Genomic DNA, 19,450 nt, shown 5'->3' on the forward strand with positions numbered 1-19,450 from the left:
CAGAAACACACAACACACACAAATAAACGAGCATTAAAAGCATAATAGAGTGCGCATATTTATGTATTTATATTTAAATCTTTTATCGTCGCTTTCTTTCCGTTGGTGATAAATTTTTTGACCCTGTCATGGTTGCGGCTCTTTACGACATTGTTTTACGACACTGCACACAGTTCCTCTTCGCTCTGGTTCAAGATGGCTTCGTCGTTTTGGAAAGGTGTTGTCGGCGTCGGACTTTTTGCCTTAGCTCACGCAGCTTTCTCAGCGGCACAGCGTAAGTATTAGAGCAGGGAGTGAAGACGCAGCTCTCCGCATCTTTGTTTACTCCGAGGGAGCTCTGCTGTCTCCCAGCGGGCAGATAAAACAGCAGGATGGGCCTTTCGGTCCAACAGCTAGCTAATGAGATGCTAGCGCGGCTTAGCTCCGCTTTGTACCAGACAGAGATTTTTTTTTTTTAATCTGCAGATAGTATTGAAATACCACGGTCAGTGAGGTGTAACAGCTAGGGTGACTATCATAATCTTGAATTTTAAAGGCGATTGCACATCAATCCATCTTTTGTTTCCCATCAGATCGATCATACATGCGACTCACAGAGAAGGAAAATGAGACACTACCAATTGATGTGAGTGACTTTCACCCTTTTAATGTTAATTTTCTGTTTTCCTTTGACAACTAACCCTAAAGATTTGTCTCTTGTATTGATCACTATCCTTTTCCTATTGCAGATTGTATTACAGACCCTATTATCGTTTGTGATGACCTGTTATGGTATTGTCCACATTGCTGGAGAGTTCAAAGACATGGATGCTTCCTCGGAGCTGAAAAACAAGTAGGTTGAGTTACCCTGCAGCACCTTAGTCCCCTGATAATGTAGCTGTTTGTGTCCTCTGCCACAGGGGAAACGTACAGTTCACCACCTCACCTGCATTTATAGCAACGTTACTTTGAATCAGTTCCCACAGAGACTCACTAACCTGTTATTGTGTGACCTGTGTGTTGCGAAGGCCTGGTGCAACTCCTTCAGCCAGTCTGTCAAACACAGTAGAGCTGCTTAAGCATTATTTTCATAACCGGTTAATCTGCAAGTTATTCTTTGAGCCCTTCATGAATCATTTAGTCTACGAAGAGGTAAAAAATAGAAAAATATAGAAAAATAAATAAATAAATAGTGGTGTTGACAGTTTCTCAGATATTTAATTTAATGTCATATATGACAAAGAAAAACCGCAAATCATCATATTTTAAAAACTGAAACTTGGCCTTTTTGCTTAAAAAAATTGACTCAAGCATTAAATCAATGAATATAATAATTGCTGATTGATGTTCTGTCAGTTGAGTAATCGATTATCATAGCAGAGGTAAAACTGCCGATAGCAGACACATAAGATGGAAAGATTGATCATATATTGAGTGCATTGGAGAAACATTGCAGTAAGTGGCAGGAAACAATATTAAAACATCTATTAAGACTGTGCTTGTACTGTTTTCTTTTAATAAAGACCAGATAGTTTAAGTGTCGGGTTTCACCTTTTTCTATCTGCCAAACCCACAAGAAATTAGTAAGATCTAAGTAAAAGGGTTATTGATCTGAAGAAAACATTGTGGCTCCTTAAAACGATTTAATATGTTGAAGTTTTATATTCGGTATGATCTGATGGTTATTTAGATTTACTTCCTACTTTGTTCCATCAGCTAATGTTTTGATGATGTTAGGGCTGCAACAAATGACTATTTTATGAGTCCATGTTTTTATCATTTTTTGATTAATCAGTCAGTCTATGAAACATCAGGAAATAGTGATAAAAATTCATCGATTTCCCAGAGTTCAAGATGACTACTTTAAAACCTGCAGATCTTCAGTTTAGTTATATAAAACAAAATGGGCAAAGGAAAGACTTCAGCAATTAAGTAATGATCAAAATCAACCAGTTCTTTCACCACTAGATTATCTCCAATTTTGTGCCACTGATCCGTCCAAACCACTGCTTTATTATTTATATTCACCCAGGTCCCTGAGCTATAAACTGCTGTACGCCACAGGCTTCCATGCTGCTTGTTTTTCCATATGTAATCTTCTGGCAAAAGAACGCGGGGTGAAACTGAACACTTTGCTGTACAGTGATAAATAGACAATCATGGTGTTTTTTTTTTTAAATACCAAGGGGGGGGGGTGTTTAGTTCTGTCTGACACCTGCAGTATAATACACCTGCTGCAGTGGGTGTCCAACACGTGCTGCCTGTTCATCTCTTTGAAAGCAGCACAATATTTGTGCTTTACTAGTAACATAAATCTTTGTTTCCCAGAACATTTGATACACTGAGGAACCACCCATCCTTTTACCTTTTCAATCACCGGGGCCGGGTGCTGTTCCGCTCGCCGGAGGAGGAGCCTTCCTCTGCACGCAACCAGCAAGCTCTTCCCAACCCCATACGGCTACGCAAGCTGGAGCATTTGCACTGAGACTGGCCTTTTCCTGCCTGCAACATCATCTACGTCAGATAGGATTTGTTTTTGTTAGACAGAGGGGGCAAAGTGAGAATTCATCTTCCTCTACTTTAATTTGTATTTGTATATAAACTAATACTGTCCGAACTTGCATCTCTGTCCATAGAAAGTGGTCACTACCATATTCACACTGACTGTGCCAACCCTTCAGTTTTTCAAGCAGATTTGTTTGTATATACAGTATATAAATGCTTTGGAGTCTTAAGATACTGAGACATCTCCTCCATTGTCCCTCCTGAACTGAACTGGGATATTGCTGTCCTTTGTATATCCTTTGTATGAGGGGCGTAAAAATGCCTGTTGAGTTACTGTTTCATTTCAACCACACATCAGTCTCGAGCAGCTGTCTGGGCAGAGTTTTGTTAACTGAAATGAGTTTTGTCGTATGAACTGAGGACCCTTTATTTACTTGATGGTTTCCTAGAAGCATAAAGGCTCGTCTGTATATCCTGTATGCAATAAAGAGGTTTCATTTATGCCATGGGAGATCAGTGCAAGGTGAGAGATGTGAGAGCAGAAAACATTAGACTGCCGTTCCAATGATACTGTGAACACTAAGGCAAAGTTGAAAGCAATGGTACAGTCATTTGGGTGAAGTTTCCCTTCATTTTACCTTTTTGTTAAGATTCAACAGATGTTTTTAATTTAATAAAAGGCATACTGGTTTTATAAGGCGTCAGAATCTTTTTTTTCTAACTCAACCCATTCAAGGGATGGAATGTCACTTTTCCAGGGTTCCCACATGTCATGGAAAAACCTGGAAAACAGTTGACCAGTTTTCCAGTTATGAAAAATTCATGGAACATGAGAGAAAAAGTCAAATGTTCTGGAAAATTATTTTAACATTCTCCTATTACAAACATAAAAGAGCTGCTTGACCTTTATTTTTGTTATTGTTTACTCTGCAAAAAAAAAATGTTTTCATTCATTAATCATTTAGTCTATGAAGAATTAACAAATGGGAAAAAAAAGAAAATGGTGTTGACAGTTTCTCAGAGGCTACAGTAATGTTTTTGGTTGGCTTGTTTTGATCATCAGTCTAAAACCTTTAGATATTCAGTTTACTGTCATGCCTGATAAAGAAAAACAGTAAATCATATTTTAAAAGCTGTTGAGCAGTTTTCCAATCATGAAAAACACATGGAACATGACAGAAAAAGTAAGAAGTCCTGGAATATTAATTCAACATTCTCCTATATTCAGGCAAAGATGTGTTCAGGATCATGTTGAAATTCAAATGTTAGGCTAGTTCATGAATAGAATGCTATTGGTTTTGTTTGGCAATGCTGTGAACGCACCCTGAAGTCACACCACGCGTGTGCAGGTTGGATGATTTACAACTATCATATTGGATAGGAACAGATTCCTGTCTGTGATAAGAGCTAGATCATCACTGAAAATGTCCTGGAAAATGATCTCTAGCAAAGAGTGGAAACCCTGTTTTCCCAGAGTTTTTCAATCTCTGCCAAAAACTGTTCATAAGAGAAAACAGAAAGGCATCAAATATTTACCGTCCTGTCATCTTTTTTTAAGTAAATATGAAGAAATTGGTTACAAATGCTAATGCTATCACAATGCTGTCAAGTCACTGTGATAATGACTGCATGCAGAGGTGGACTGTGAGCCTGACCTTGCTGCTGGACGGCTGCATCCAGAACCTGATCTGAAGACCTGCAGTTGTAGACGCTGTCCTGCAGGTGTCAGCAGGGCTGAAGCTTCAGTCTGATGAACAGGAAGCTTCTCAAGCTGTTACAACTCTTCAACAGCATCCAGTGTTTTCTGTCCATCTCTCCTGTTTATTAGTGTCAGCTGAAAGTCGTTTCTCTTGGACTGAACTCATTTGTTGTTAGATTAGTTCCAGATCATAAGAACTGATGTTATTTCTGACGGATTTGTCCAAATGAAATATATCTAAGATGACAGCTGAAATGCCGTCCTTCTTTTATGAAGGTTTACAGTTAGTTTTTTTTTTATTATTGTGCAGAATAGAGGAATAGAGGAAAACCACTTTTCCTTTTTTAGTTGGGTAGTGTTGTTTTTCACAGGGTTGTGGGTCACAAGATAAATCTTAGAAGTCATGAGATGATGAAAGGAGGACTGAAAAGAGGACAGCAGTAAAACTTGTTTTTCTTTGGTAAACTGGTCACAGCTGCTGCACAGAATCCCACAAATGTACCTATGCACTGTGGGACAGCCCCTACAGCCCTGACACAGCTCCCCTGCATAACACATGAACCCACACACACACACACACACTTACACACAAACACACAATACAACTGGTGGCAGGAGGCCACACCAAGACACTGCCTCTGTTGTTACCGTGCTCTGTGCCCTGAGCTGTACCTGAGAGCGACGCTTGTTCATACTTCACTGTTCACTAATACACACTGCTGTTGTCAATATCTGCTCAATCTGAAGTCTAAGTTTTACAGTAGATTTTCATGCAAACACAAAACGAGGACAAAGTGTTGCTGTTTTTGTAACAGGGAGCTGATTTTACAACTTTAGCTAATAATTTTCCAGACTGTTCTGAGAACGTGGATCAGGCTCAGTTCACACATCAGTAGATAAAACATGTGGATGTTTCCAGAAGAGAAAGCGCACAACTGTCGTCTGCCTGGATGTAAAAGCATTTGAAGGCTATTGATCATCATCATAGGAAAACACACACGGACAGTAGGAACCATTCTACCTGTGGTTTATTTTTTGTTTTGTTAAAAAAAGAGTAAGTGCATAAAACTTTACACTTTGTATATGTATTTAACAGTTTACAAAATTGGCTTTAAACATTCTTCCAAAATATTTCTTATACTCTGAAATAAACAAATTCACAAAAATAATCTATATTCCTTATGAACATTAAAAAGTAGTGTACATCTGTTGTAAAAACGAGGAGAACGAAGGAGGAACGCTGACTCGGGTTTCTGTAAAGAGCAGCAGAGGGCAGATTACCAGCTGTTAAAGATCAACAACAGGTGACTGTTCGCTGAGCCCGGACAGATGCAGAAATTCCTCTGGACAAACCTCTGGGAATCCATGGAGTGTTTGTTGTGCTGTGGAGGAAGGTTTGTGTGTGTTTGAGAGGCACCTCTAAATGGATACCGACAGCTGCATTCACTGAACCCATGTTGTATTGCTGTGATGGCAGGTAAGAGGACTCTGATGCTCAGTCACTGAATCAGTCAACACAACTTTCTGTTGTGAGTCCATTTCCAGTCCAACGCACCGATGTGCAAAACACTAATACTTTCTACTGTTCTGTGTTCTTCATTTTCAGCTTTAAAAAGCACTGTTGTACGATGTTTGTTTCCAGGAACACGTTGACACAAAACAAAATGTAACAAAATGGACCCAGTTTGGAGATTTAAAAATAACCCAAAGACCTTAAGACAGACGTGTGAAGTTTCACCTTTTTTGACTAAAAATGCAAATGAGGGGTGGGCAATACGGCAACTGTCCAATGAGATGAGAGAAATTTGTCTCTCATTAGACATTTTGCTTTACCATTTATACTGGGGTTACTATCCATTCAATGTGGAAGGAGTGTCTTGATTTGTCAGGTATCTTATTGGCTGGTTTAGCCACAAATACACTGCTCTGTCTGGGTAATTCATCTTTCAGTGGTTTCTCAACTGAAGTTCAGAAGAGTGACACTATATCTCTGTATATACTGCTGCCGCAACATAAAATTACATAAACACTGATCCATATTGCCCACCCCTCACGCTAATGCATATCAACATCAACCAATAAGAATGGGAAAATATTTCATAACAGCATCATCTCTGATAAAAAAAACATCAGTGCAGTCTTTATGAAGATATAACACTTAAAACATGAGGGGTACCAGTGGAAACAGGTTTCCCCTGTCAGCCGTACAGGTACATTAATTTTATTACTCTAGAAAAAGTCGTTGCAGTCTTACAAACACTTTTCAGACCAGCTGAAGAAAGGTCTGTTTTTTTAAAGAATAACAATAACAGGAACAATCCCGTCCATCCCTTGCACTGCCATTAAAGGATCTGTTGGCTTATTGTGTGTCTGTCTAATGGAGTGTGTGTGTGTGTCTGTGTGTGTCTTCTGAACAATGTGCCGATACAGACAAAAGCCGTATGGATGTTTAAGGCATCTGTCAATATGAAGAGGATTATATTTAAAGTCTCTTTACTCATCCTCAGTGGATCAGTGCTGAAGGTCCCTCCTCCAGTTAAACCTTTTACCCTCTGCCTCTGACAGGATGTGATGTAACAGCACAGGGACAGTAGGAGCGCCTGCTCTCAGTGCATTTGTCCTTTTCCTCCTCCACTTCCCCAACTAGTCTTTTTGAGGCTGGCTGACAAGGACACCTCTTTCGTGGTGGTGATATTCAACGTTGTATAAGTTATAACAAAGCAAAGATGGCTTTATTACTATCTGCCATGATTGTTGGGAAGCTGTGAGGATGCTGCGTGCTTCTCCTCCAACTCGGCAAGGGCCAGCTCCAGCTGCTGGATCAGTACCCGCTTCTTGAACCTGGGACAGACATAACAGGAATGAGGAAGAAGCAGGGATATAAATAGGGAGTAGTAATAGTAATAATGCTTCAAGCTTAAGTCAGAGGAGCAAGCGTCCATAAACTAGCATCATGACGGGGAACCTGCTTTAAAACGCAATGGAAATGACTGCAGTGAGGTTATGAGTGATTGTTAATAGCTGCAGTGCTTCGAAGACACTAAATCTACACTATAAAGCAACTGCAGTGACACAGGTCTAAATGAATCACTGTTGAACACTGTTGTGTTGTGCTGTAAAATAAAAAACGAAAAAACTCTTCCACTCAATCATGTGATGAAAAAACTAAAAAACGAGTCAGTTTCCTACCTGACAGCCTCTTTGATGGCATGCTGGATGAAGTACCTCTGAACATTGAGTGGACCCTTCACCTGCTGCAGTAGTGACAGTATCGCCTCATAGTCTGAGGAAAAAGCAAAGACACAGACGGAGATGAAGAAACTGTTCAAATGTTGGCAGTGGGACATCTGCTTCAGTGGATTAGAACAATCACTCACTTCGTCCAGGCTTGCGAACCTCCTTCATGACCCGCGTCCGCAGCTCTGCTTGGCTTCCGTCTAGTGGGGCTATGAAAATGGTCTCAACCGCTGCAGGGTCGGCTTCGGGGCCTTCTAGCTGGCTCTGCGGACTCAGCCGTTCACAGTTGTGTTTCTCCTCCAGCGGCTGCTCATCCAGACAATCTTCTGCTAGTCTCTCCTCCGTCATGTTGATATCCTCTTCCTGATCCACCGCTCCCACCCCCGCCTTCTCCTCCAGGGTTAGTGAAGATGGGTTTTCTGCAACAGGGTCCATCTCAGCAGGCCAGACCTCCCCCGACTCAGGCCCAAGAACCCCGTCACCATTACTCTCAGGGACCACCACGTTGTTGCCTTCCACTCCTACAGAGGAAACAAAGAATCATTTACAATGACTAATCAATGCCTCTCTGGCAGTATTGCACAATCACTTCAATGCACTGCACAGACAGTCTTACCTTTGTGCTGTGGGATGGGTTTGATGAGGTTCTGCTGCCCTTGAACCCCTAGTGGACTCTTCCCCACCACCACATGGTTGGTGTTCCCTGGTGGAGTCTGTGGCCGCCGCAGCAACGGGGACATACTTCGCCTTCTCTTCAAAGTCACACCCGAGTTGGAATCACTGGAATTTCCTCTTTTCTTATTTTGAGGGCCGGCTACAAACTCGTCTGCCTCATCGATCATCATGCCCTAAGAGAAACATTGGAGACACAACATTGAAGGGCAATGGACACTAATTACATTAAGTTGGAACAAACAGCATTTTATGTTGTTATATTTCTACCTTCTTATCCTGCTTGAAAGGATTCCCGAACGTGTGCAGACGTTTAGGTTGGTCGGGGTCGATCTCTCTGAGAGGTGACGGCATCATTTTTAGGTACTCCTGATAGTTTCCCATCTGAGCCACTGGAATACTGTGCAGATAGTCTAACAAACACAGGACGTTTTATCAGTATCAATAAAATACTGAGAAAACTACACAGGATTTCCAATAGATGTTTTGTGTTTGTGTGAATCTGGTGGTTTGGAGTTAGTATCATTCAAGTATGTGAAATGTCTCCAGCCACTGCAGTGCCTTCCTAAAGAAATCATTAAAAATAAACATTGTTGCATTTAATATATTTTGAAGTGTGTTGTGATAGCATTGCAAAGACTGGAGCTCTGACTATTTAAAGTTGCAATTAGTTGCTGAACTCCCTCAACTTGACCTCAAGTAGTGTTGGATAAAACTCACCACTCGCCAGGTGAAATAAAAATCAATTGACATTAAACTAGAGTTGCTTCAATGTAACATTTCATTTTCCTTCCGTCCTTAGAAGAACAAACCTTCATCTTGCCCTCGGATCAGTTTCTGTGACGTCCGCAGTAAATTGGAGCGCATGCGGGTGAGCTGATCCAGGAGGTTTCGTCTTGGGATGTCGTAGGCATTTCGATAAGCTTGAGGTTTTACATCCTGTGAACACACATCAGTAGATCTAGTCAGAGAAATCCCACCAAACATGGCACTTGTCCTGTTTTTTTCTGGAACTTTCCCACCCAGATAAAGTATTTTCAGAAATGTCCTTGCTGTTCTAAATCTACCTTGTTCAGCAGGGCGATCTGGAAGCCGGCGAACTCTTTGAAGTTGATGTCCACCAGTCGAAGAGGCCCCTCCCCAGTGATTCCCTGCAGCAGCTGCTTGAAGTCTCGCCGGTGGGCCAGAGAGAGAGAGCTGGAGTGGTTCTTCACCTTTATGCCAGTTTCTTGGGGAGCCTTCTTCCCCACGGACACAATTAAACGGTCTGATTCAATCTTTGCCTTCATTCCAACAAAACAAGGGAAAAAAAACACAACATTTTATTGTCTGTCCGGATAATACAGTTATAACGGAAATGAGATTTGGATTTAGGGAACATTTTCTATTTTATACTTTTTGAATCCCAAATATTCATGTAAAAACTCAACCGTTGAATACCGCATTATGTTTACAGCAACATAACAAGTATAAACATCGTACCTGTCATCGAAATAACCAAAGGTTATAGGAAATACAGACTAGAATTACACTACATTGGTGTCATTGGAAGCTTGAATTTTTCTGAACATCCATAATCGTGTCAACAATGATTATCAGAGCAAAGACATAGACATGTTATTGTTTGGTCCAAATTTAAAGGCTCCATCTGGAGGTTTTTGCTACACACACACACACACGCACACACTCATAATTAAACCCTTTAATAGCATCAGAATAACAAATAACTATTACTAACTTAAGTTGTGGTCTTGTGATAGATTTTATATTAAGACCTGTCCATCAATTTGAATTGGAAATTTCCCTCCAGCGGGTCAAGCACTCTAACTGTGTATCACAGCTTGGGCTTTTTACGCCGTGTCCACTATACCTGTCAAACTGCTTGGAAATGATGTTAAGGGAAGCTGTGTTCAAGGAGTGTTTACCTGCTGGCTGAGCTTCTTCAGATATGAGATGACGCTGTAACTCAGGCCGCAGTCCATGGTGTCTGCGATAAGATTGGGCGCACCCATCATCCTCAACGCCTTTTTCAAGGGCTGTCAGAAGGTGGAAATTTTGCATATTGGTCAAGTGCAAAAACAATATAAATCCATGTAGTACACATTTATTAATGACAGCATAAGTGACGTAGCATTAGCTTACCAGGAGGTAGTATGGAGGCATTGTCTTCAGGTACATCTCAAAGGCCTGTCGCCACTTGAGGTTTGGTTTTAGTTTGTGCACTTTAAACAAATCATCTGAAAGGAGGAAAAGAGGAGTGGGATGTCTGAGAAAAAAGTTTTAGCATTCTGGATCAGTGACCAGTCAGCCATCCACCTGCAGCTCCAGCTGCTGCTGCAGGGATGACTGTGGTACACACATCAACATTCAGGTGGTGAGTTTAAAACAGGCATCAAAACAGACACTATACAACACCATTCATCCTTCTGAATACCCCATTATCCCAAAACGTCAATTTGTTGCATAACATAATTAAAGATTGACCGTTGCTCTGTTATAAGGCTGTTATTTGGATTATGTTTGGAACTAAAGATGCTTGGGGAGAAAAAAAAAGATTGCAAATGATCAAGTGCCCCAGAAAAGGAAAGCCTTTTAAATTTAATATCAGCTCAGACCCACTGACCCAGAAGTTTTGAGGCCACCTTAATGAAATGGTTTACTGCCATATGTCTTACCGAGGAGTGGGAGAAGGACCGGGAAGTTGTAAGGCATGACGAACAGGTTGACACAGGTGAGAGTGGTGCTGGCTTTAAGGTAACCGAATGGCTGTCCCAGGTCATTTTGCTTCCCACTGCTGCTGACAAACACCTGAGGACAACAAGGACAATTCTAAAGTCAAATAACATTTTGACATTCAAAACTAAACTTCAGACGAACTTTGTAGACATGTGCAAAGTAACTGGTTCATCACTAATTCACAGCTGCCAAAAAGTGACAAGATATTTTGAAGACAGTTAGCAGCCTCTTTATTTCTGGTTTTCAGAAAAGTTCCAGAGGCAACACCACTGACAGTAGAAACAAGCCAACAGAGTTGATGGGTGTGTGAATATGTTCCCTACCTGCCAGCACATGTGTGGAGACTTCCTTTCCAGAATGTACTGGGTGAGTGGAGAGGGCTCCAGTTCATACTTGTCAAAGGGAAGTTTGTCGATCACCATGGGCTCACAGTCCACACAAGAGAAACGCACCATGGGATGAGCAGAGCGAGGTGGCTGAGGACGGGAGACAGTTGAAGAAATTGTCAGGCATAATCATCTGAGTACAGACTCTTGAAGCATTAAAGATCGAAATCGAAATCACAGAGTGAGTTTGCAGAGTTGGAAACTCGATTATACTGGCTGTAAGTCAAAGTTCCTGTGTGAGAAAAAGAGGCCAGCCAGTAGAAGAGAGGAAGACAGAGAGATAAGAGAGACAAAGTGAAAGTAAAAGAGCAAGTGTGTGTGTGTGTGTGTAAATGTGGGTCTGCTGGGAGATGAACATCAATAGAGACACACTCAGACAATATGAAAACAGGAGATTAACAGTGCTCCATCAAAGTCTAATTTGCACTAAGAGATGCAACCTGCACAATAACAGACACACGTATTTCTAAGCTCGTCTCAACTCACCAGTGTAGGAGAATTCTGGTCCGGCCAGAAGGACTCTGGTATGGGCCAATGCCCAACTGGTACTCCAGTCTTTGGGTTCGGCCGCACATAGATGAGTTTGTGGCAACTGTGCCACGGTTGTGGGCTGAAGGACGACACAGGACGACTTGCCTCCACTGAGTTATCTGTAAAACAAAAGAGACGTAAGATTGACCATTACAAATACAACTAATAAGATCACCTTTATTAGTCCCACAGTGGGGAAATTCACAATGGGAATAGGAATTTTAGAGCAACCTCTGTCAGTGAATGAGATGAAACAGCTTCTGTTGTACCTGAAATTCATCATTTAAAATATTTAAATTCTTAAAACTAAATGTAAAAAAGTTGGAATCTGTCCTTTTACCATTAAAATGATGTGTAAGCGAAATACTTTTCTTTAGATACTCTAATCGTTTCTATTCCAGTGTATTTAGCTGATGCAGAAAATGCACCCAGTTCTCCATTCAGTGTAAAACTGCAGTGTGGTGATAGAGAATAATTCTCTTCTGCTTTCACCTGTTTTACTGCCCACAGTCTTCTTGCTCCAACTGACTGTATGAAATGTGATGAGATAATATGTTCAGAGAATCAATAAAAAATATTTGTTTTAGAGTGTGTAGGCCACTTGATTCATGTACTTGACTGTGCTCTTGTGTTGTCACACATTTTGTGTAAACCAAGCTGCTATGCCAGATAAAGACAGAGCATGAAATGTGTTGGTTGCTGTCTTCTGTCTGTTCAGCGTGCATCACCCAAAAACTCACCTTCCCCAACAAGCGGCGGATCCGGCCCCGTCTTCTCAAAATTAATGACAACGCCACTTTGAACCTTCTGCACCAGAGATTCTAGACACTGGTTCAACATCCTCTGTGTCCGTACACAGTATGATCGCCCTGAGAGGAAAAGGTTCGATGCACAATGATCAAATATAGCAGAATGAATTCTTGAGTGCTGCTGAAAAGAGGCTAGACACAGACAGTGAATGAATACAGGCGCTGAGGCAGCAAAATAAGAGAAAATGCCAAACCTCCAGTGACTTCACACATCTGGGTGATAGCGGACTCATCTGTGGGGACGCTACCGAGCTGCTCGTTGTCTGGTGTGGCTGCTCCTGGCAGCCTCAGCACCAGTGCGAAGAGACGCTGGTCCCAACGGAAGGGCTCTTTGGTCAGTTCACTGCCCGCCAAAGGAGAGTTCAGAGGCAGGTGCAGCTGCACAACAGACAGAAGTAATGAAAGATACGGACGAGAGGAGAGGAGATTAATATGTGAAGACCTCCTTCATTCACCAGTTCCACCATTGTACAAACCATACTCTTTATCTCATTAAAAAAAAAATGAAAATGATTACATAAATATTTAGTAAACCAGCTGACAGTATCAGCAGTACAGTACGTAGTGGCACTGCTGCATTTTTTATGTTCTCACCTCATCTGGCACCCCAGAGCTGTGAGTGAGCTTGTTCCCATCAGTGATAGTGATGATCACAGATGGCTCGAGGAAGAAGGGGTTACGTCCCTGAGAGAGAAATGATAACATTCAGCAATTAAATCCCAGTTTGAGAAAACAGTGACCCCATTTATTCTCTCTAGCCTGCCTTCCTTTCTTTATGTTCCAGACCAAAAACCCTCTCCTCGGCTCTGTGTGTCAAAAACATTCACATCATCCTCAAAACACAAGATGTAATGTTGGTCTCTCGTGCTCACAGAACTGGCAAAATTTAGGTATCCTGTTTAAACAGAGGTCAACGTAAACACAGTTATTAGTATGGTGTTAGCATCACACCTCTGATCAGCCACTGGACACTTATATGAAATGTGTTGCGACTTGTAATCTTTGCTTTGTGTCAGGATGCATCTGTAAACTGCACAGTGTCCTTGTGCTACACACTAAGGACAGAGGCCTCTCGAACTGTGCTGCAGGGGTCAGCCTTGTCTAATTCAAACACACAAAGAATGCCTGAGCAGCTTTACACACTCCTGATTCAAAGAACTTGTGTCACTACTCGGGTACAGTAATCCATCTCTGCTTTTGAGCAGGGTTTTGGTGGGAAGAGAGAGTGAGGGGAGATGGAGTGGATTGAGACGCAATCAAAAGTCAATACTCTTCTTTTTTGTCTCCAGGTAAAGGAATAATCCAAACCTTCATTTATCCAGGGAAAATACAGTAGTATAGGTACTGGCTCCACCCTGTCTCACAGGCACTCACTAACTTTTAGTTTGTTAAGTCTGCCTCTCTGTCCTCTACTTCTACTGCTGCATTAATCTGATGACATTAAAAGGTTAAATTTAACAATTTTTTAAAAACTAATAAAATGCAATTTTATACCTGACTCACAGTCATACCAGCCAAAGAATGAAAGTATGATCGAGAACCAACAAGGACCTAGAATAATTTATATCACATTTGTATCAGGACCTCCCAGCAGTATATAACAATAACTCCTAACGATATAACTGATTAAACCAATGAAACCTGGGCTCAGACAAGCAGCAGAAAATGGACAATCCTGCTTTAGGTGTATGAGTGTGTAACTTCTCCCAATAGCCTGCAGTCGTATACAAAACCATTTTATAACTAAAGGGAAACGAGAATATTGAAGACTTTATAATACCTCCTAAGGTGTTTTGAGGGAAATGAATTCAGTGCTTTCAAGCTGCAGACACCCTATGTTGTGCTAAAAGAGAAATTCTTTTTAAAGTCTGGAACAGGAAGATCTGCAGTTCACCTGAATGTCAGTTTGAAAGAGGGGCTCTCTTAACCAGTCATTTTCAATTTAAAAATCAACACACTACAGGGCAAAATAAACTCCAATACACATTAAAATAAAACATTTTGAGGATCTGTGTGAGTCAATTATTATTTTGTCTTTTTAAGACAATAAATTCACCACTGAGGGTGAAATGAAATTTTTATGAAGTATTAGTACTTGATCTGCAAATAAGCACTGAGGAATATTTCTACTGTTCTCTTACAGCAACAGATCAGACTGCTGCCACAGAAATGCATTAACAGGGTGTTGGTGTCAAATACCTGTCCATAGTTGTCGATGCCTGAGACGAGGCGGTTGAGGTTAAGCAGGTCAAAGGCTGTGCGGAGAGCGTGACCTAGTGTAGTCAGCCCAGATGCCTGCAGGTTTTTCAGCTCGCACATGAAGGTGGCATGGTTCTCCTTCCAGCCGGCCTGAAATACATACATCAACAGTGGGCTGAATGCACTGCACAGCAAACAGCCTTACAACACAGTAGTAGAGGGGCCCTGAAGCCACAGGGCATGGTGAACAGCCACAAACCAAAATAGATCCAACCCCACAGATGTCCATACTATGTAATTACACAGAAAAACAGAGCGAGTTTTGTTCACCGACAACCACAAACTGATTCATGTCAAGCATGTGACAGCCACCTTTGGTAAGATGAGTTTAAATCTTAGAAACCCACTGATTCAGTGCAACACGACATAATAGTAACCATAAAATGAGATCGGGCTGTGTCAAGCTCTGCAAATAGAAGATAACATTGTGGAAATTCAGAGCCACATTTGAACCGAATGGTGCTGTTGAAAAAAGAGTAATTTCATACATGACAAGCATCCTAAAATACACTTCCCACTGCTGCCCTGTCCTCTGTGACGGAGATATTCCCACAGGAGAGGATGTGGGCGTGGAACTGCTCTTGGACTTTTCTCCAGCAAGGTCAAGTACCTTACTGCTGCAGCTTCATGCTTAATCTAAGGATGACCTGCAAGCTTACCACTTCCTTTATCGGGAGAGGGAGGGGAGAAAGGCTAAAGACACAGAGAGAGATGGAGATAAAAGCTTGTAGAGCCAGTGTCAACATGTATGCTCTGTATCAGGCCACTGGGTAGATTTTTGGATTATCATGGGATATCATTCCAAAGCCATGGAATTTCTTGCAAAGTGCAGAGCGTTGCACGAATGACGTTAGATAAATATAACGCAGTCATACAAGCAATCTCACTGAGCTGCTGAAGAAAAAATTTAAGTGGAAACACATTCACAGGAGTAGTAGCAAAGAAATAAGCCAGACATAGACACTTGTGTAGGCAAGCAGAAATGTAAGGCTTAGCTTGCACTCAATAATTCAGACTACAGAATATTTCTATTTTCTTCCTGCCCAACCTCCTCTCTCTCCCTCTACATCAACAATTTATTGCCTCTGTAACTGTGCAATCAGAGTAGCCCCATTCAGTATAACCTTGTCCTTTCATCATAATCCTGGGTACACAAAGCAGGCAGGGACAACAAAGGAGAAGGCAGTGAAGACAAAGAGAGGAAGAGCAGGAGGAAGAGAAGTTGAGGACAGCCTTCACAACGAGGAGAGAGCACTTTAGACAGCAGCACCTGGATGTTTTCATGTGAGGCAGGAGAATCAGATCTGGGATTATTTGGCTAAGGAGTTGTATGATCCTTATGATTATTTCACTGGGGTGAATGTAGCTATGATCAGGACTTGTGCTGAATACTGCAAGGTCAGTGACTTCAGTGGAGAGAAGAATTTTAGTTCTCAAGAATGACAGCATCCACTCAGAACATTTTTCCATGATCTCAGGGCGATACTTATGCCTGTAGTAACGCAATAAAAAACTGCATAATAATGTTTAAAGTGCTGAAGCTGTGAGCTGAAAAAGGCCCTTTCTCCCTTTATAATATGGGGGTCAATGGAGAGCCAGATATAGCCTGTGCTATTTTATTTCTTACATTACATTAACATTGAGCAAGACTTTACATTAGTTTATCAAAAGAAAGTACATCACTGTTCAAATTCAACTGTGCTGGAGCTACATCTAAATAAAATGTGACAGTTTGTAGAATAGAATGTGGAAAGTGCACTGAATATATTGTAATAAAAGTATAATGATAAATGTGAGAAAAGGGAAGTGGCTACTCCCAAAAACAGCTCAGCTTATAGATCAAAAGTTAGAGTTACATAGAAAAAGCATTTTATTTTAAATTAATTTACCTCAAGAAGAACAGATAAGTTAAAAGTATAATTAACTACATAAATCTTAGTGAGCTAAATATTTCAACAGACTGTACAAAACAAAAAGGAGCTTTTTTTAATCACTAATTACCTGATTACTTTATATAGATAATATATATTTTACACCCAGGAATTAATATTTTACCAGCGCTACTTTTCAACTCACTTCTTCTATATTCTCACTTCTAGCACGTTTAATTATTTAAACACTTCCCACTTTCTTTGTTGTTTGTACAATAATTAGAAGTGCATCCCTAATGTATAGGAATATAAAGAGTGTAAAATATTATACTATATTATTATATAGTTCTGTGATCAATTATTGTGAGATATATATTTGTCTGTTTGATAATATTTGTCTGAAGCTATTTTAAAAGCTGCAGCTGTTGGATAAGTGCATCAGAGTACAATGAAACTAAACTTTCAAGAGTATTGTCGAAACAAGAACTCTGGGATTAACTAGTAATTACAAGCACCTTTTAACTTACTCTATACTTTGCAAAATATACCTCTGTATATATATATATATATATATATATATATATATATATATATATATATATATTCTAATCATCACACTAGCATCTTTAAGATTGTGCAGTTAATTACTTTCCAGCTATGGCATTTTGTGATTTGGTCATGAGGCATGCAAGCAAAATATACATTTATACAAGGAAAGCTAATTATTCTGTGTGTCTTCAAGCACTGATGACATGGGGAAGAGTAAGTGCTTAGCATATTGTGTTGAGAGTAGGAGAGTGTTGTTTGTAGACAGTGTTAGGCAAGCCAGGAGATTTCTAATATGGACCAGCCGCTGGTGCAGATCAGGGACTTCAGGTGTTTTTGTGAGCACTTAGAAATGTATTTTATTAGGCTAGAGAATCTCAGAGAGAGATGTGTGCCAGGTCATAAAACAAGTCAAAAGATTAGTGGTGAGGATAGCTTTGCTGACATGAAACCCCTGAAATTATTGCAGTGATTCACATGTTATATGTGTTTTTTGCCTTGGTTGTGTCGATAAAAACAAGAGGGTGTTCATATGCGGGGCCATGATGCTCATAGTATCGGCATTACAAATAAATATTATGTAAATAATGATCATTTTCTCCTAGCGAACTCACATAAAAATTAAAAAAAATCTCATGATGAAGAGGGCTTATCAACTTTCAGCCCGGATTGGCCAATAGTAAAGCAAGGATGATGCAAGGGGTGGGGCAAAAGATGATTGGCGGGCTCTTTGACCAATCTAAACATTGCATGGTCAAAAAAAGAGCGACGTCATAGGCGATAATAAATCTCTCCGCCTCCATCTCAACGCCCGAGACTTTTCTCAACACAAAAGCAAAATGTCCGCTGGATGTTCGGAGGTAGTGCATCTCCGGGTCTGCGGGTATTTGGAGCAAAAAATTGCCGTTTTTCGCCACCGGGAAGCCGCCCAACACTGACTACAAACCAGAAGGACAATAAAGTCTCACTGACAGAAAAATACGTTCGACTTGTGAAATGTAAAAATGGTATCAGTTGCTAATTACCTTCACTCCGTATGGTGGATCATCGAATGTAACTAGCATGTACCTGTCGCCTCTACTAGCCGGGTCTCGGGCACGCAGCTGTCAAAAAAAGAAAACCAAAACAACATATATTAATTTCGACCGATCTTGCCCAAGGAACCCTAAGGTCACCAAAGGTGCATACTTGCTGATAAAAGTCGGGGTAAAATCATTCTTTACCTTCATAAAGACCTCAACCGCGCCTTTAGCAACGTCCAGATACGTCGTACCCAAATAAGTGCGCTGATTCATAGAGGCGGACGTGTCTAACAGGAAAAGTAAAATAGGCATTTTAAATGTAAAGCCGCGGTTGTATGCTTTTCTAAAATAACTGTTGTCCACATATGACCTATCGTGCGGCCACACGGTTCACACATGTGTGTATATATTTGTTATAATAAGCCCCCCCTCCAGAAGAGGGCCGCTGCCTCTGCCCTCTCTCGGTCTGCCTTTCTAGAGCTCTGCCTCGGCTCGCGCTGTTCAACTTCTGCTCCTAACCGAATGGAACGCCCCGCTGCCTCAGCTGCGACGCCATTGGCTGAGCCCCATTCCAGTGGCCACGCCCCCTCCAGTATATAAATATATATATATAACGGGCTGGAGATGGCCTGTGTATACGGTACATCCGCCTGCTCCTCACAATTGAACGTATGGTTACGTGTGGTGTGTATGGCATCCTTACCATCAAGTAGCCTGCGTTATTGTCTTGTCATGGGACAAGACTGATGTTTGTGGCTATGTAGATCATATAAATTGAACCTGAATATTCTTAATATTAAAATTCTAGGTCACTGAATCAAGTGCCATACTTGGAGTATTTTTGCATTTTGCAGAAAATGCACATTAAGTTTAGGCACACAAATTGAGCCGAAATAAAAATATAATTCAAACAGATTTCCAAAAGACATTGAACAATGTAAAAGTCACTTTCACCGTAAGCCTCAGAAATCATAACAAGTGGGCCGCCGCCTGTTCTGCATGTGCTCTCCTATCCGACACCACTTGAATGCAGCATCGCTTTGACATGAAAGGGTCTTCTTCATGTATCCTTTTAACACTTAATCAAACACCTTGCCATGAACTCACAAGTAACACCACAAACGCTTATTTATCACAACTTCGTAATTAGTATCAAAAGATATAATTATATACAGATTTAAAGGTCAGTGGAAAGTCA

The 19,450-nt window shown here is 40.9% G+C and overlaps 2 protein-coding genes across 2 annotated transcripts; one reads left to right on the forward strand and one right to left on the reverse strand.

Annotated features, from left to right (window-relative positions):
- The first annotated feature begins 118 nt into the window (after positions 1-118).
- mmgt1 (membrane magnesium transporter 1) lies at positions 119-3,181 on the forward strand. Its single transcript, XM_071457860.1, has 4 exons — positions 119-274; positions 573-625; positions 729-832; positions 2,308-3,181. Exons 1-4 carry the CDS (start codon positions 196-198, stop codon positions 2,462-2,464), a joined length of 393 nt encoding a protein of 130 aa, XP_071313961.1. The 5' UTR covers positions 119-195; the 3' UTR covers positions 2,465-3,181.
- Positions 3,182-5,193: 2,012 nt separating this feature from the next.
- ints6l (integrator complex subunit 6 like) lies at positions 5,194-18,736 on the reverse strand. Its single transcript, XM_071457836.1, has 18 exons — positions 18,454-18,736; positions 18,256-18,333; positions 14,754-14,903; positions 13,149-13,238; positions 12,749-12,932; positions 12,486-12,614; positions 11,701-11,864; positions 11,152-11,304; positions 10,768-10,900; positions 10,235-10,329; positions 10,018-10,128; positions 9,160-9,375; positions 8,905-9,031; positions 8,363-8,505; positions 8,037-8,268; positions 7,561-7,941; positions 7,373-7,466; positions 5,194-7,024 (listed from the first exon to the last, which is right to left on the reverse strand). Exons 1-18 carry the CDS (start codon positions 18,562-18,564, stop codon positions 6,922-6,924), a joined length of 2,694 nt encoding a protein of 897 aa, XP_071313937.1. The 5' UTR covers positions 18,565-18,736; the 3' UTR covers positions 5,194-6,921.
- Between the last annotated feature and the right edge of the window lie 714 nt (positions 18,737-19,450).

The sequence above is a fragment of the Trachinotus anak genome, unplaced genomic scaffold, assembly GCF_046630095.1.
Source record: "Trachinotus anak isolate AG129_WGS33_773 ecotype Australia unplaced genomic scaffold, CSIRO_AGI_Tana_v1 ptg000021l, whole genome shotgun sequence".
Classification (NCBI taxonomy): Eukaryota; Metazoa; Chordata; class Actinopteri; order Carangiformes; family Carangidae; genus Trachinotus; species Trachinotus anak.

Coding starts and splice junctions, on each gene's coding strand:
- mmgt1 (XM_071457860.1), top strand. CDS start 196: ATGGCTTCGTCGTTTTGGAAAGGTGTTGTCGGCGTCGGACTTTTTGCC. Junction 275..572: donor AGCTTTCTCAGCGGCACAGC/GTAAGTATTAGA, acceptor GTTTCCCATCAG/ATCGATCATACATGCGACTC. Junction 833..2,307: donor TCCTCGGAGCTGAAAAACAA/GTAGGTTGAGTT, acceptor TTTGTTTCCCAG/AACATTTGATACACTGAGGA.
- ints6l (XM_071457836.1), bottom strand. CDS start 18,564: ATGCCTATTTTACTTTTCCTGTTAGACACGTCCGCCTCTATGAATCAG. Junction 10,129..10,234: donor TGCCTCCATACTACCTCCTG/GTAAGCTAATGC, acceptor ACCTTCTGACAG/CCCTTGAAAAAGGCGTTGAG. Junction 8,269..8,362: donor CTTTCAAGCAGGATAAGAAG/GTAGAAATATAA, acceptor TGTTTCTCTTAG/GGCATGATGATCGATGAGGC.